General features: G+C 33.1%; 2 protein-coding genes across 2 annotated transcripts; one reads left to right on the top strand and one right to left on the bottom strand.

Annotated features, from left to right (window-relative positions):
- Window positions 1-1,149: 1,149 nt before the first annotated feature.
- Window positions 1,150-5,389, bottom strand: LOC115998358. The gene is made up of 3 exons (XM_031237913.1): window positions 5,163-5,389; window positions 2,155-2,232; window positions 1,150-2,026 (listed from the first exon to the last, which is right to left on the bottom strand). Exons 1-3 carry the CDS (start codon window positions 5,314-5,316, stop codon window positions 1,608-1,610), a joined length of 651 nt encoding a protein of 216 aa, XP_031093773.1. The 5' UTR covers window positions 5,317-5,389; the 3' UTR covers window positions 1,150-1,607.
- An 8,586-nt stretch (window positions 5,390-13,975) lies between these two features.
- Window positions 13,976-17,373, top strand: LOC116000359 (polyvinylalcohol dehydrogenase-like). The gene is made up of 4 exons (XM_031240429.1): window positions 13,976-14,065; window positions 14,189-14,679; window positions 15,518-16,124; window positions 16,815-17,373. Exons 1-4 carry the CDS (start codon window positions 13,994-13,996, stop codon window positions 17,268-17,270), a joined length of 1,626 nt encoding a protein of 541 aa, XP_031096289.1. The 5' UTR covers window positions 13,976-13,993; the 3' UTR covers window positions 17,271-17,373.
- The last annotated feature ends 1,455 nt before the right edge of the window (window positions 17,374-18,828 follow it).

The following is an 18,828-nucleotide window of genomic DNA, read 5'->3' as shown; positions in this document are numbered from 1 at the left end:
TTATATTATAAAGGAAAATAAAACTATTTTTATTTATTTTTAAAAAAATTAGATAATCACAATTAATTACGGATTAATATATATTCTCTCCGTCCCATTTTATGTGTTTGGTTCGGTTACAGAACTCAATATTCATAATTTTTTTAACTTTATATTACAATTACAGAACTTTATATTCACAATTTCATAACTCCATATTCACAATTTTTTAACTTTATATTTACAATTTTTGAATTCGATCTATATTCACAATTATTGAACTCTATATTCACAAAATATTCTAGACGTGCGTTTTGACATAGGTCCACTTTGCAAGGTGAACCCAGGTCCACTTTGCAAGGTGAACCCAGGTCCATAGCATAATTTGTCACTTTTATATTATGTGAGAACCCAATCATTATTGTGTGGACCATGGTCCACATAGCTGTGTGGACCATACTATCAAATAATGTACATTCAATATAAAAATAATGTACATTCAATATAAAAATAATGTACATTGTATTCAGGGAATATACATTATTTGTGTACTGAATGTACATTATTTTATAGGATAAAAATGTACAAAAATAATGTACATTTAGTACATTAAAAATGTACATTTTATTATGGTCCACACAGCTGTGTGGACCATGGTCCATACAATAATTTGCCGTGAGAACCCAATAAATGATTTTGATGGGCTACTTGGACTTGGGTACCCACTTTTATATTATCTGAGAACCCAATAAATGTTTTTGATGGGCTACTTGGACTTGGGTACCGGCTTATCTTATTTGATCCCCATTATGTTAAGTCCCAAACTAATTATATTTTGTTTTACTCTCATTGTCCTATCTAATTATATTTTGTTTTACTCTCATTGTCCTATATAAGGACAATATAATAAAGCTTGTGTTGCACAAATGATAAATATGTATGTTTAAGAATATTTGACAAAGTTTATGTGGTGTCAAAATTCAACTCACATAAACTCTAAAAGAGTCACAAGATTATTATACAAATATTTACTCTAATGAGTAATGACAATCACAAAGTCCCTTGTTATACTTATTATTTTTGGAAGATGTTTTTATGTGTAAGATTTGAAGATCGTTATCTTGAGGAGTAGTATATACTTGAATCAATCTTAACAAATATTGAGTATCATGTCTCTCAAAAATGTGTCTATAACTTTTGACCAAGCAAGAAACGTTTAATCCTAACAAAAATTGATGGGTCATATTATGCACATCTTCATTTTCTCAGGATTTGGTATGACAAATTACAATCTATCTGAGCCTAAACTAAACAGTAATTCGGGTTATTACATGCATTATATTCTATGGACATACATACAGTAGTGATGATTCCTGCTTTACCTCTTGGCCTCTAAAACCTATATATGCCATTCATAGCATTATTCCCATCTCTACTAGTATAGGTACTACAAGTGTAGCACTTAATTATGTGTATCCGTCTGTAAAAGCTGAGGTAGCTACAAGATTTTGGATTTCTGCCTTGTACGTTGCAGTTTAGCAGAGTTAGTTGGGTTTATATATTCATCTCCCAAAACTGCAGCTAGGACTTGCCATTTTTTTCTTCCTGGTTCCATTAAAGTCAAGATTTCAAAGCAACCTTGGAAGGCAACATTGCCCACTCTTTGTTGATTTTGAATCATCAGCTTTGACCTCTAGGCCGGGAGTTCTTTGGCTACTACATGCAGAAGAAGAAGAAGAAGAAGAATAAGGTGTTCCAGCTGCAGATTTCTGAGGGACATCAAAACCAGTTGTCTGCAGCATTATTGCGGCCTTTTTGATCGAAAGACTTGTTTGGTTGTGTGCAGCATTATCCAGAACAGCGAAATCCCGGTCACCTCCTAAACTTTCTCTGAAAAGTTGGAATAGTTTCTTGCTCTTCTTTTTTGGAGACAATAATTCGGGTTGAGGAACGAAAGCTCTATCAGTTAAAATGGCTCCATTAATTTTAGGAGTTCCTAAAGAGAAGCTTTGATTGGCAGGTGTACTTCCACAAGATGGGGTAAAATCTGCACATATTATTATTCCAGTCATTTTTTTTTTTCTAAATTTGGAGCTTTCAATTCTGGTGTTGTCATATATAGGGAAGGAAAGAATGAGAAAAGGCTTAACTGAATGAAAAAAAAATGAATCTCACCTCCTTTAACACTATAGAAGTCATCTTCACAGTCAGACTCCAGCCAAGGTTGTGTATCAAAAAATGACTCATTGCTACCTACACAATATATAGAAATGAACATCATATCCAACTCAGACAATACCAATAGCATACATCTGTGTTTAAACCCACAATTTTACCACAATGATAACCACTATAGAGCGAGAACAAAGCAAAGCGTGGCTAGCTGTATGGTTATAACCACCAACCATAACACTAAACCCACATATTTGAAGGGACAACTACCCAACTAAGTCGGTCGGGATATTAATTTTATAACCACAAAGTTCGAAGTTCGACTCCCAATAAAATCAACTTACCTCCTTATGGTCCTTTGCTGGCTAGATTATAAGGCAAAATTTACCTAATGTACATCACCTATTCTAGCTGTAGATTTTCCTCGTCACTCAAAAGTCACATATTTACTTTGAAGATAAAATGCTATCATAGATTTGGTGTGTGGAAAGGGAAATTTGTCATCCTAGCTGCATTGGATGCTAGAATCATTAATTAGGCTGTCAGCTTGAGTGCTTGACTGCCTCATTCTTTTCTCAAAAGTTTGAATCCCAACACCTCGACCCGACAGAACATTTAGAAAGATGTAAATCACAGTAATTCAATAACTTAGCAGACAGGATCAAATATCAGTGCGCACAAGGAATTTGCTCACTTTAAACATAATCCCCATATTGTTGCTGCCGAGGTTCTAACATTGATCTCTTATCCCAAATATTGCCTACTGAACTAGTAAGCTAAATCCGTGCGGACCACATTCATCACTCACACACAGGTTTGCACATTCTCACTCAAAATGAACTAATGAAGTCACAAGGAAATTCATCAAAGAATTGAATATATCTAACGGCAAATACAGTAAGTATTAATTTATGCATTCATGGGGAATGAAATTCCTCCTGTTGCAGGTAAAGAAATAAATAATTTCAACTGCACCAGCTAGCATTCCCTAACTGTGGCATCTTGAAAAATTTGAAGACGCAAGAATTACTTAAAGTGTGTTTGGAAACCTGAGTAGAAATCATTTTTCGAGTTTTTAATGTTTGACTAGAGAAAAAAAAAAGGAAATCAATGAAAAATAGGGGTGTGAAAAATAGAGGTGAGTTTTCGAAAAATAACTTAGGGGAGGAAGTCATTGATGGGATGCTTCACTTCCAATTATTATTTAATTTATCATTAAATTATGTCATGCATGAATTACATGTTATATTAATTGAAACATGTTTTCTTCCTTAACTAAAAGTCTGATTGTTAGTTGGACAATATATTAGATGTTTTATTATAATTTAGCTCGTTGATGCAATTCATTATATCGCTAATGATAGCTAGTTATCACCAATATCAAGATATTCATGGCCAAATGACCCACCCACATGATTAAATTGATATAATAACATGCAAATTATTTGTCAACAACCAAAGTACAAAATTGGTAGGTACCAAAGATTGTCCAGATCAGCGGAGAGATCAATTATGCGCATACATATAAAAAAGATTTAGAAATGGAAAAAAAAAAACAATACAGACAAACAAATATGGAATATCTTTCCATCCATGAATGGTGGGTTCTTGTTTGTTTCTTTTGTTGTTTTGCATTTTTATTTTTATTGTTTTGTCTTTAATTTTCTTCAAGAATCCATGAAAAGCAGATTCTCCAAACAAATGACAGTACGGAGTACTTTGTAATATACTTCAACTTTTTTTTTTTTTTTTACTTGTTTGGTTGGATGTAGTTTAGGGGAGTTGCAATCAGTGAACTCTCAAACTACAGTGTTTGGTTGGAGGGAATTGCAATTTATGGGGTACCCCCCATGAATTGCAATTCTGTGAAGAGGAGGGGCAATTTGTTGGTGTAAAGACAATTTTGCCCCTCCTCCCATATCCTTTGTCTTTTTTTTTTTTTAAATTGAAATAATAAAAATAATAATTATAATTAGTATTATTATACTTATTATTATTATTATTATTTTGAAAAAAATTATTATTATTATTATTATTATTACTATTCCTATTGTTACAACATCTACCACAACATAAGGGCATTTTAGTCATTTTGTCACTTCTTACCTTTCAATTCCCTGTACTCCTATTTCTGAATACCAAACACTGTAATTTCAATTCCTACCTTATTCATTGAATTGCAATTCCACCGAATTACAATTCTTTTCCACCCTAATTCCCTCCTCCCAACCAAACGCCACCTTATTGGTTTAAATTGAATTTATACACCATACTCACAATAGCTTTAAATTTATGTGTGTTTAAACATATTATTAAAATAATAAGTTTATTGTCTTATTTTATTAAGAGTTATTTTGTTTGACATAATTTTTAAGAATAAACTAAATTGAGATATTTTTAATAGTAAATTTTGAAATGTCAAAAAGTTAATATTGATTAAGTGACAAGTGAAGTATTTTAACAAATAATAAAATCCCAAAGAAATAGTAAGAAACCTGTGTGAGCTACAATTATTTACACTCTTTTTGGACTAATAAATTTTAGTTAATTTGAATTTCATCTCCTATCCCCGTGTCGAAAAGAGAGTTAAGAAAAACTGCAAAGGATTTTTATTTTTATTTTTTTTTAATTTAGGTTATCCCAATTTCGCCAACTAATCTTAAGTTCATAGATCCTGCCCTTAGAGTTTCTGTGAATATAAATAACCAATTTCCCAATGAACTCAAATACTTTTCTTTTACAAACGTTAACTAGCAAGTTTCAATTATAAGAAATGAGTAACTGTTTTTTTAAAACACTCATAATTATTCATAAGATAGTATTTGTTTTAATGAATAACCCATTCTATCAAACTAGCTATGATCAGATGTGAACACAGAATAAACAATTATGGTGGGCAGAATTCGTGTATCCAGGCCACGTTGTGAAAATTAAGATTGCAAGAAAATGAGATGAGGAGAGAGAGGAATTGAATTGATCGAATATGATGAAGAAACAGATGAGAATGGTACCAAAGTCGTCGGAAGAAGTAGTAACGGCGGCATGATGGTGAGGAGACGGGTGAGGTTTGAGGAGAAGATCAGCGAGTAGGGTAGCAGTGGGCGGCTTCTTATTAGCTGATTCTGCAGATACATCGTCTTTATGCACAGAATAACACGAACCCATTCCTCTAATTTGCACAGATTTGTAGAGATGGAGGCAGCGCCGTGCTGTGTCTTATCGTCTAATATAACTAAGCGATATGATATGAAATGATATAAGTTTTATTTTATAATAATAATATAATGGATAGTTAGAAACGAAAGAGAACGCCAATGGTCATTGTCAACTGTCAAAGCCATACGCTGCATAACCCGCGAAACACACGCGGAAGGGGAACTATAAAAATCTAAAATAAGCCACTACTTACAATTACGACTTTATATTATAATCACACCAAAATTCATTCTTCCTCTCATATATATTACTCCCTCTGTCCCATTTTACCTGTCATGTTAATACTATTCATTGGTCAAACCAACTCTTTCTTCATTACTTATTTTCTTTAGTAATTTTTTATTATTTTTAAATTTAATTTTTTGTGTTTAATAGTACTTTTAGTGTAGTTTCTAAATATATAAATTTTATATATTAATGCTAAAATTAATATTATGAAAAATTAGATTAAAAATAACTTCAATCAAGCCTCGTTAAACGAACCAGACAATCAAAATGGGACGGAGGTAATATTAAGAATCTCTTTTATCCTTATAAATACAATACTTTAATTTATCATGTACTTTATATAATCATATATTGATCAATAATAATATCATTCCCATAACTATTGTTCTCATATGGTATCAGAAGACCAAATGATCAATGGCTAGAAACCCTACACACACCAAAAAAAAAAAAAAAAAAACCACCGCGTCAGCCGGTGACACCACATCATCTTTTTGCAACATCTTCGATATTGTCTATCCAACCAGAGCTTGATAAATACCATACGCTCTGGAGTCTGGATGAGTCTCTTGTTGTAGCCGCACTCCGAATGTGTGTTTCGTTCTAGTTGCGCTCGGGATAAGTGTTCCAAGCCGATCCTACGGGCGAAATTTTATATCATCAGGATTCTTTTATTTTATTCGTGACAAAATAACATAAAAAAAGAACTACAAGAAAACTATTATCTCAACAAAAAAGACCAACTAAGGGACATCTCAACCAAGTCATTAGCCATAGCAAGGCATACACATTTGCAACTTATATATAAAGCATATTTCTTTTCTTTTATTCGTGACAAAATAGCATAAAAAAGGAACTACAAGAAAACTATCATCTCAACAAAAAAGACCAACTAGAGGACATCTCCACCAAGTCATTAAACATAGCAAGGCATACAAAGTTGCAACTTATAAAGCATAAAAGTCATAAAACGCGCCAAAAATGAAGTATTCTGTATACTACAAGATTCAAACACGCAACATTTTGCAAGAGTAGTGAGCAAGACAATGCACACACCTACCACCTTGTCCAACTTATTCATTGTTTATTACATCTGTTTTTATATATTTATACTAAAACATGTACTATAGATACATGTATACATATAAGGGCTATATATGGGGTGAGAGTGAGGGTGAGGGTGGGGGTGGGGTGGGTGGGGGCAGCTCCGTCTCTGGCAAGACTAAATTATCTAATGGACAAGATCAATGTTCTCTTTAGAGAATCTTAAAGTTGAGGGGACGTATTAAGACTATGTATTATAGCCACACTAGAATTCATTCTTCTTCACCCTATATTATTAGGAATATCATCATTTATCATTCCTATCCTGAAGTCTTTGTATCATTATAAATACATCTCTTCGTCATGTACTTTACATCATTATGGATTGATCAATAATAATAATATCATTCCCAAAACTATTGTTCTCGTACTGGGAGACGAATAAATTCAAGCTACTTGAATTACTACTCCCTCCATTTCATTTTATATATCTGATTCGGTTGATGTTAATATTAATATATAAACTTTAAAATACTCTTATACAAAAAATAAAATTTTAAAATAATTAAAAAATACTAAAGAAAATAAACAAAGAAAAAAAAAACTAACGAATAGTAAATACTCCGTATAACAGTTATAATGAGATTCAAAGACTAATTTACCAAATATGATATTGTTTTCACTGTGTTCTGGGCGCTACTAGAATTACCATTCCATGGCATATCATTTTTTTTTTGTTGAGTATTTACGAGATCAATTAATTCATCGATAATTTATCAATCTTTCTGTGTTCTTTTATATTTGAAAATTTTTAAAAACAAGAAAAAAAAAATTCCCAATGTTCAATTTGTTAAACTGGAAAACTAAAATGCAGTGCTAAAAAACAAGATATTTTTTGTTTTATTTTTTTTTTATTTTTTCAACAATTAAAAAAAAATCCAATCCACCCCTATGCCTTTGTTTTACACCTTTTTTATTTTTAAAACAAATTATGGGCTCTTGTATACTGGAAAAGTAAACTATGTACTGTTGTATATGCTTTGAATTTTGTTGGTGCAGGGTGCGATATCACGAGAGTAATTTCTTAAAATAGTTTAAATTTTTAAAATATGGGGTGTTATTCAAAGTCATATAAGAGCATCCTTATATTTTGTGGGCCCAAACATACACCTCAGGCAAATTATGCTGTGGACCAGGTCCACCTTGAAAGGTGGACCTGGGTCCAAAGCTACGTCGTTTTTGTTTTTAGTTTTGTTTTGTTTTGTTTTTTTTTTTTTTTCGTTAAATTAGTAAACATATTGTTGAATATAGAGTTATCCAAAAATGTGTAAATGTAGAGGTTTCCAAGTGTGAATGTAGAGTATAGAAATCGTAAATGTAGATTTATGATTGTGTGAATGTAGAGTTGCCCAGACATGTGTGAATGTGGAGGTTTCAAATTGTGAATATGGAGTATAAAAATCGTGAATGTAGAGTTATGCATGTGTGAATCTGTAATAGAGTTAAGAAGTTCTAGCAACTTGTAGCCCTGTAATGTGTGAATGTGGAGTTCTCAAGTTGTGAATGTGGAGTATAGGACCTGTGAATATAGAGTTTTGAATGTGTGAATGCATAATTAACTGTGGTAATATAGTTACTAAACATATAATCCTGTAACGTGTGAATGCGGAGTTTACAAATTGTGAATGTAGAGTATAGTGTATGTGAATGTAGACCCGGGTCCACCTGGGTCCACCTTGTAAGGTGGACCTGGGTCCACGGCATAACAACCCTACACCTCATTATCTACTATTTCATTCAATCACAAAAGTGTTAATTCCATTTTTGGTCCTAGATTTATAGGTGACAATCCACTTTTAGTCATTTTTTATTAAAACATCCTCATTTGGTCCTAGTATTATTGCGGCATTACCATTTTTAGTCCTCCATCAACAAAATCGTCAAAATATCGTTAAATAGAAAGGCGTTTCAATCTTTTTTATACAAAGTATGTTGAACCGTTATATTTTTTATGTTTATGTTTTTGAAAACATCCATAATTGAAGACCGAAATGTACTTGAATTTAACGATATTTAAACTGTTTTGTTGATAAATGATCAAAAATAGTCATGCCACAATAATACTAGGACCAAAAGTGGATGTTCTAATAAAAATGGACTTAAAGTGGACTGTCACCTATAAATCTAGGACCAAAAATGAAATTAACTCATCACAAAAACTCTTCTCTAAATTAGTTTAAAGTTTTTTCTCAATTTTTTGTGGACCCATCATTTTCTATCCTACATTTTAATTATTTCTTTATTTATTTGAATTACAAATTTATAATTATAAAAATTAATTAAAATAAACATACCTACATTTAATTGAAATGATAATTACAAACATTTAAATTAATTTTCGTTGTTTTTTATTTTAATCATTTTAAATTTTAATTATAATTAAATAATAAAACAATAAAAACAAACAAATTAAATGAAAAAAAAAAAGTAGAATAAGGAGCGTGAAAAAACAAAACAGAAATGAAACCAAAAGAAAAAAAATAAATGAAGATTGAGAGTGGGCGCCAGCTGGGTGGGTGTGCCAAACGCGCCCGTTGGGTGAGCGGTGACTGATGATTAATTTTGCCAAATAACTCACCACCACATCAATCCAAAACTATTACTTTGCTTTTACACTATTCCAAAAATTAACTATTATTTATTGGTGTAGATACTCTAACAACATGTGAATTGTGATTGAAGTAGTCACATCCTAGGCTGCTGTAACAAAAAAAAAAAAGTTTCGTTTTGTCACCAACCTCAATATTAGAAAAGGAAAATATTATATTATATATGTATATATGTATTACCATTTTCTACACAAACTTTTATTTTTACACAAAATCTTGATGTAGACACTTGTATTGGATCCCACATAAAAAAAAAAGTAACTTAACCATGTCCGTTACATCAGAAAGTAAAATTTGAGAGTCCATGTAATAGAATTCTAAATTAAACGGCATCTTTTATTTTAAATAAAAGATTATATTATTACTGAAATTAGGTATTTATTATTTTATATATGGTTTGAGACTTTGAGCATGGCGTGTTGCCATTATTTCAAAGTAGCATCCTCCTCCACGTGGGTCACACGTAGAGTATTGAATGCACATGCAAATTAACTTCCAATTTGGTGTTCAGGATATTAAATTTTGTTCAAAGACAGATACTCTGAATTTAGGCAGGAGGCCCCAAAATAGCACGTGATCAAACCAAATTAGTACTTGATACCGACATCAACCAGTAAGTCAAGCTTCCGCTACCCTTCACTTTTCACGCATCAATAAGTTAAAAGATGACGTGAATAAATTTTTAAAATGTTGAGCATACACTACATAAATATTAAATAATAAATATGTACTAAAATTATCAACTTAATTTTTTTAGAATACGTTTTTTGAGTGACGAATAAAATTTACAGTCATTATTTGAGAGTGTGTATTGAGTGAACTCGCTTTGTGAATTTAATTAGCAAATGATATCAAGAAAGTAATAAATCACCTTAAATTGTTTATAGCTTATCAATTTAAGCTAAGAAGACCAATGAGTAATAATAATATTACGCCAATTAGTAATAACTATATTGCGTCAATAGTTTAATAAAAAGTACTTTTTTTTAAAGCAACCATATGTTGTGCCAATTAGTAATAACAATATTGCGCCACAATGCTGGGTGCCCATTAGGAATGGTCAACATTTTAAATTCTGAATGGATAGGTGGTGCAGAAATTTCGCCGTTGGTGATCAAGCTCGGGGCTTTCTAACCAACTGTGAGCAAAAAAAGATGGTAGCAGATTATTGGAGCACAATAATAGGTTCAAAATGGTAGCAACTTCCAAGTAAAAAGTGATGACTAATGATGCTATTATAAAAAGTGATGGCTAATCTCATGCGCTCATCAAAGTTTAGTAATGCTGGAAGGTTTTAGTAAATATATATATATATATATATATATATATATATATATATATATTGATTCAATTTTATAAAAGTTTGCAATACTTATAAAATTAATTTCGCCTTTTTTTTTCCTCTTATTTTTTAACAACCATCAACCATTGAAATACTTAAATAGATGGATTAGATCAATCTTCACTTTTTACTTAGCTTGAGAGCATGATCTCACTTGAACCCATTACTCTTTGTGTGTGTATAGATGGATGGGTAGAAATGAGAACATTACACTCTAGTAAAAAGTAAAGACCGATCAAAGTTGTTCAATAGGGTTCATCAATAGTTGAAGATTTTAGTAATAATAATAATAATTCGGTTGTGTTGGTTGTGCAACCCAGTGGTATGAATTGTGCAATCTGTTGTTGTGGATTGAACAACCCGTGTGTGTGAATTGTAACGTATTTCAATTTTATTTATTCTCTGTCCAACTGGTTACAAAATTACGGGACATATCAACATGTTCAATAAATCCATAGGTCCAACGAGATTACTCACGGAGAGTCAAATTTATTACCAAGAACAGATACAATTGGCATCCTTATTCTTGCAAGCTTACCGTCAGGCTAAAAACGCCGTACGTTCAGCACAGGTTTCATCAATCACAACAGTATTACCTTCTTCCGAGGCAAATCCTCTTTCGCACAGATAGGGACCAAAGGAGTACAAATGTATAACCTTGGACATTTTGTGACAAAGAAGGGGCATTAGGCAATTGTTATGCTGTGGACCCAGGTCCACCTTGAAAGGTGGACTTGGGTCTACATTCACATACACTATACTCTACATTCACACTTTGTAAACTCCACATTCACATACACTATTTGTAAACTCTATATTCACACATTACATGATTATATGATACTCTACATTTACACTTTGTAAACTCCACATTCACACATTACAAGATTATATGTTTAGTAACTATATTACCACTGTTATGCATTCACACATTCAAAACTCTATATTCACAGGTCCTATACTCCATATTCACAACTTGAAAACTTCACATTCACACATTACAGGGCTACAAGTTGCTAGTTCTTAACTCTATTACAGATTCACACATGCATAACTCTACATTCACGATTTCTATATTCTATATTCACAATTTGAAACCTTCACATTCTTACATTTCTGGGCAACTCTACATTCACACAATCATAACTGGACATTCACGATTCCTATACTCTACATTCACACTTTGAAACCTCTACATTCACACATTTTTGGACAACTCTATATTCAGCAATATGTTTACTAATTAAAAAATAAATAAAATAAAGGAGACAAAAACGACGTAGTTTTGGACCCAGGTCCACCTTGCAAGGTGGACCTGGGTCCACAGCATAATTTGCCGGCATCAGGTTCGTGGGCCGAGAGGACTTGTTGTGGGGATGTGAGCTGTATTGAGGTGGGTTAATTAATTACTATGTTGCTACGCGGACATGCATTAGGTTCATGGGCCGAGAGGACTTGTGGGGAGGTAAGCTGAGTTGAGATGGGTTAGTTAATTACAATCCTTATAGTCTTATACTCTTATACCATGGATCATGATTAACAATGGTGTATATGTATGTGTTATGTTGTGAGTTTTTGTGTCTTGTGTTATAAAATTCTGTAACTTAAAAGTATGAATTCTGTATCTGAAACAAATTAGTAATTGTGTTTTATGAATTTATGTGTCTTGTGTTGTAAAATTTGATTTATGCTTATAAACACAAATTATGTATATAAATCGTATTTGAAAAATACGTAAATATATAATATGTGTATGTGTCTTGTGCTGTGATTTTTTATGTCTTTGTGTTATGAAACTCTGTACCTTACGAGTATAAAACCTCGTCGTTTTAATCGAGAGTCCATAATTTCATGTGGACCCTGATCCATGATATAAATTGCCCTTAATTACTTTGTTGCTAAGCGAGAAAAAAAGTATATCATGGACTAGAGTCCACCTTTCAGTGTGGATCTTGATTCAAAACGATATTCAAATTATGTACTTGTAGGAAAATTATACCAGAGTCCACTTTGCATTGTGGACCCTAGTCCAAAAAGACATTCAAATTATTTATCCATAGTTAATAGATTATGTATCTATAAACAAATTGAAAATACATAATATCTTAATTGCAGGTACATAATTTATTAATTGTAGATACATAATATATTACATGCATGTACATAATATGTCAATTGTAGTAGACTAGTAGTTGTAATAGGTACATAATTTATTAACGAAAAGTACATAATATGTTAACTGCATGTACATAATTTAAAGGGAAAATGGTCAAAACACTCTCAAACTTAAGTCAATTAGGTCATTGAACTTTTGAAAGTTACAATTAAATCCACAAACATGTTATTTTAGAGCAATAAAACGTACTAACATGTTGGTGACCTGTAATTGCAGGTCAACTAAATTTTCGACTAACTCCGGCAAACATCCAACCAAATTCCGGCAAGTTAGATAAAATACCAACGATTGGCGACCGTTGCGTTCTACCGGAGAAGGCAACCAACGTGGTTGCCTTCTCTTGCATACATACTATCTACATCGGTTGGTCCAATAACGTGTATATATATTATATAGTATAACTTATTTTTAAATAAATATTTATGACGTCGACTTTGGATAAAATCGACGAAAAAAATAATATATATTATTTGTGTTTCATTTTATTGACATTTGTGTCAATGTCTAAAATCGACATAAATTGAATGATGTAATTCTTAATAGAAAAATATTACTTGAACTCCCAAATTCTACTCCTTACTTTTACTTTCTCATACAAAATTTTGATGTTGACACTTTTGTTAGAGTCCATAGGATCCTATCATATTTTGCCAGGTCAGTAAGTAAAAGTGAGGGAATATAAAATTGAGAGTCCATATAATGTTAGATTGTTGACTTTATTGCGTACATCAGCTGATCAGCACACGTAGAAATGATTCAGTAATTAATTAGATATCATCGTCATGATGCACATATATTGATTTGACTTTACAACTTTCACACACATTTATTACTAGTAAACTGGTTAAACGTAATACAAATTAAATATATAAAGTTATGTCAACTAGGTAGTGCAGCAAATTTGTATATAAGCAGCACCGGCCATTATCCATCAGACTATCCATTGTATGACTTTTTCCCCTACTAATTTAGTCAGGACTGTTTGAATTCTGGACAATGGTATAGTTATTTAATCTAAGCAGCTTCTGGGACTATACGTTCATTAAACATGCTCATTGGTTAATTGCAAAGTCAGTCCAATTTGATTAATATTGTAGACCGGCTTCTAGCCTTCTATTAATACTCTCTTCTCAACTGTTTGGAAAAATTAATACCCACCTGAGAAACATGCAAATTCTCTTCTTCAAGATTTCAATTATTATCTTTCTGATTTGCATCAGCGCAACTGCCAACCCAGAAGTAAGCATGTCTGATCTTTCTGTGTTTTCTTGATCTTTAAGGTTGTCTCTGTACTTGAGGTAACATAGTTTAATTTAACATGTACTTTCTTGTTTGTTGTTTATGGTGATTGGTTTGGATCAGTGGCATAAAACAAGATACAGTTGCCCTTCAGGAAACTGGTTAAATCATGGTGGTGATATATACAACCGCAGATATGGGTGTGGTGAGAACAAGATTAGCCCTTCAACTGTGTCTAAGCTACGGTTGAAATGGGAATTTTATGCAGGCAAAGACATATCAGCGACGCCTGCGATATTGAATGGGGTGGTGTATTTTCCAAGCTGGAATGGGTATCTGTATGCAGTGAATGGAAGTGATGGGTCTCTGGTGTGGGAAAGGAACCTTCAAAAGCTAACTGGACTTAATGCAACTTTACGCACTGCAAATGTGACTGCAATTGTTTCCAGATCAACCCCTACCATTGCTGGCCATGGTGAGACACTAATCATAGGGATTTATGGTCCGGCTGTTGTGATTGGGGTCAATAGAGCAACTGGAGATCTCTTATGGATGACCCTCCTCGACAGTCATCCTGCAGGTGTCGTTACAATGTCTGGAACATATTACAATGGGTAACTTTATGCTCCTCAGCTCTATATTATTCTTTAATTTGTTAGTTGTAAGCTAAGGATTGGACTTTTACTTAATACTATTCTTATACCAATCACATTTTCGAGACTTTTGCCCGACAATCCCCTAGCCATTTGGTGCTAGACTTGACCTTCATCCATCTCCACCCAACAATCCCTCTAGCCACTTGATGGTAGACTACTTGGTCCTTCATCAGCCTCCATCCATACCTGTTAGCCTTGACTACACAATTTAGTGCTAGACTTAGCCCTTCACCCACATCTGTCCCAAGTTATAGCTCATAGCAAAGACACAACTTTATTTCCTTATATCATCACATTTTTTAGAGGTAAGGCATTGGACTTGGCCCTTCCGGCCTTCGCCCAACAATCTCCATAGTCACTTGGTACTAGACTTGGTCCTTCACTAGATTCCCCCAACAATTTTCCCTATACGGTCAACCTTAACTACACATTTTAGTGCTGGACTTGGGCTTTAATTTCATGGATCTCTGCACAACAATTCCCCCAAGTTATAACTCGTAGCAGTGACTCAACTTTATAATTTTCTTTTATCATCACATTTTTTAGGTATAGAGTGCTTGACTTGGCCTTTTAAACTTTCATCATAGAATCTCCTAGCCACCTGATGCTAGACTTGGTCCTTCACCGGCCTCCACCAATAGTAACTAATAAGGTTCAATTCTCATGATTATGTACAAGCATGTAAATCCAGGATTGAGATCGAGAGAAAACACATTATGTATTTTTGAAATAATAAAATGAGTACTTATATTTGTGTGCTGTCGTTTGTAAATGAAATTAATGAATTCCTCAACAGGGCTTTCTATGTTGGAACATCTTCATTGGAAGAAGGTTCAAGCATAGCAAAATGTTGCATCTTCCGTGGCAGGTTTGCCAAGTTAGATGTGAGGACAGGCCATGTTTTGTGGCAGACCTTTATGCTACCAGACAACAAAGGCAAAACAGGAGAATATGCTGGAGCAGCTATATGGGGAAGCAGCCCTTCTATAGATGCTTATAGAGGCCACGTTTATATTGCCACTGGAAACCTATACTCAGCACCAAAACACGTCCGCAAATGTCAGGAAAAACAGAACAATAATAAAACTACTCCTACTTCTTCAGACAAGTGTGTTGAGGCTGATAACCATTCAGAGTCAATACTGGCATTGGATTTGGAGAGTGGTGAAATCAAGTGGTTTAGACAGCTTGGGGGCTATGATGTGTTCTTCATTGCGTGCTTGAATTCATCTTCTAGTCCAAATTGCCCTCCTGGGCCAAACCCAGATGCAGATTTTGGAGAAGCACCAATGATGCTAAGTGTAGTGGTGAATGGAAGTAGACGAGACATTGTTGTGGCTGTCCAAAAGAGTGGATTTGCTTGGGCTTTGGATCGTGATAATGGACAAATTGTGTGGTATACTGTAAGTAATTGCATTCTTTTATATTTCTTGGCACCTCTGCTGTGGGCAAAATATTCTGTCAATCATGGTCCAAGGTGGATCTTGGTCCAAAATACACAATTTATATACTGAATGTTTACAACTTACAGTGAACTGTGAACATTCAGTATGTAAATGGACACCGGTCCACCTTACAAGGTGAAACCGGGTGCATAGTATAACTATTGTCTGATCTGTATGTATATATGCATGATCGCATGATAGTAGAATTTAGAAAAATTACACCTTTTGTCCCTATTATATGGTAATTGTAGGATTCATCCTTACTTGTTGGTCGTCGTATTTACTTCTCATCCCTACGTTACTGATGTTGCAAATTCCGTCATTTTCCTAACAAAACATTAGAGACGAAATTTACAATATGAATTATAGCAAGCATGACCTGTTAGAAAAATGACGAAATTTGCAACCTCAATTATAGTTTAGCGACGGGGAGTGAGTACAACCTATTAGAAAAAGGACGAAACTTGCAAGATCAGACCAGTAATAACTTAAGGGATGAGAAGTGAGTACAGTACAGTCAACAAGTAAAAACGAATTCTACCAATATTACCCTATAACTTAAAAGACGAAAAATGCAATTTTCGCAATTCTGTAGTGAGTGCTTGATTTAATTTGGTTGACAGTTAAAATATATGTGATGTTAATTAGGAAGCTGGTCCTGGAGGTTTGGCTGGTGGTGGGACTTGGGGAGCAGCCACAGACAATGAAAGGGTGTATACAAGCATTACAAATAGCAACAGGCTAAAGTTCAGGCTTTTACCCTCCAAGAACGTGACCATTGGTGGTGGGTGGGTGGCCATGGATGCACAAACTGGGAAAATACTCTGGTCAACTGCAGTTCCTGATACTGCCTTGTCAAACCCTGTGACTGTTGCCAATGGAGTCCTCTTTGCTGGCTCAGTACATCCAAGAGGGCCGATTTTCGCCATTGATGCGAAGACGGGAGAAATACTATGGTCACAGTACACCGGGGCGAGTGTGTATGGAGGCATGTCAGTGAGCAATGGATGTGTGTATGTTGGTAATGGATATCGGGTTTCTATTGGAGCAGGGATTCCAATCTTCACAGGTGGAACCTCCCTCTTTGCATTCTGTCTGGAATAATTATAAGCTCTTCTGTATGTTGTTCTGTGCTTGAATTGATACTTGAAAATTATGGATGTAAAAGCTTATGTGTAATTTGATTTTGTTAATAAAGTCTTTAGATTCTACCATCTATGCTAATAAAGATTTTTTTTTTTTGTCTATCCATTGTTTCCACTGTTGAAAACAGTGACTAATCCCCTATGTTAATAAAGATTTGTTTGTGAATATTGTCATCTTGCAAAAGAAATGGATTTAATTTGTGGGGTAACCCTAGCTAAGTTGGTTAAGAAGTACACTTGTAATCACGTCACGGGTTCAATTCTTAACATTCTTAGTTTGAACCAGTTCTTGTGATTTATCTACATTTATTAGTAGGCGTGTCAAGAATTGATGAATATCAAACTCTAACTTATCAAGAAATTAGAATCCCTAAATTATATGTATATATATCCTATCTTGTGGAAAAGATTTGTTGGCTATAACAATCATAAAAGATAAAATATAAAAAAAAAAATGGTCAAATAAACAGGGCAAAACTTGTGTGAGACCGTCTCACCGTGAGACGGGTCGGGTCAAGATGTAAATGTAACACTTATACACACAAATGTCATACTTATATGCTCAAATGTAATACTAATTAGGAATAAAAATTTTGTTACTTATACGGGTAAATGTAATACTTTTTCTCTTATAAGTAACAAAAATTGTATTCCTAATTAGTATTATATTTGAGCATATAAGTATGACATTTGCATGGTGCTTCGACCCGACCCGACCCACGAATAAAGATCCGTGAGACGGTCTCACACAAGTGTGACCCAATAAACAGTGGAGAGTACTTCTAAAATTTTTTTTACATTCCTCTTGAAATATGAAAAACAAAAAAATAGATAATGGAAACTGCGTTTTTAGTATTATTTTCTATTTTCCATCTAGAAAACTGTATTTTTTTTTTCAATTTAACAAATAATTTGGAAAACAACTTTTGTTTTTCATATTTTTTTCAAATACAAAAACAAACATAACTTTATCTATAATCGCTGTTATTATTACCTACAAACTTTCACTTCAATTATTTTTTGAGATAAACTTTCACTTCAATTATCTATCTACTAAAATACAAAAATAAACATAACTTTATCTATAATCACTGTTATTATTACCTACAAACTTTTACTTCAATTATCTATCTACTCATGTCATTTACTCAACTACCTATCTATATACATCTACTATCACTTATCTACCCTATCACCACCCACATATATCTACTTATTATCTCATCACCACAGTTATTTATATTATCTACATATCATTTTTTCTGCTTTTTTTAGTTTTATTTTATTTAAAATTATTAAAATAAATTAAAATTATTTTTAATAAGATAACCTCCACATCATGAATAACGAGATCAGAGGAATTGATCAATTTCTATTGAATTGCATAATTTTAGGCGGTTCAAAAATTCTAACTGTATTTTTTTTTATTGAATGACTCAGTTGTATTTTTGTATGCAGTTTGGTGGCTAATTTAATCTTTTCCTATAATTAAAATTTGAGAAGAGTATCATCGTGGG

The sequence above is a fragment of the Ipomoea triloba genome, chromosome 12 (assembly GCF_003576645.1).
Source record: "Ipomoea triloba cultivar NCNSP0323 chromosome 12, ASM357664v1".
Classification (NCBI taxonomy): domain Eukaryota; kingdom Viridiplantae; phylum Streptophyta; class Magnoliopsida; order Solanales; family Convolvulaceae; genus Ipomoea; species Ipomoea triloba.
Note: the sequence above shows the minus strand (reverse complement) of the source record. Positions and strands in the feature narration are given on the sequence as shown.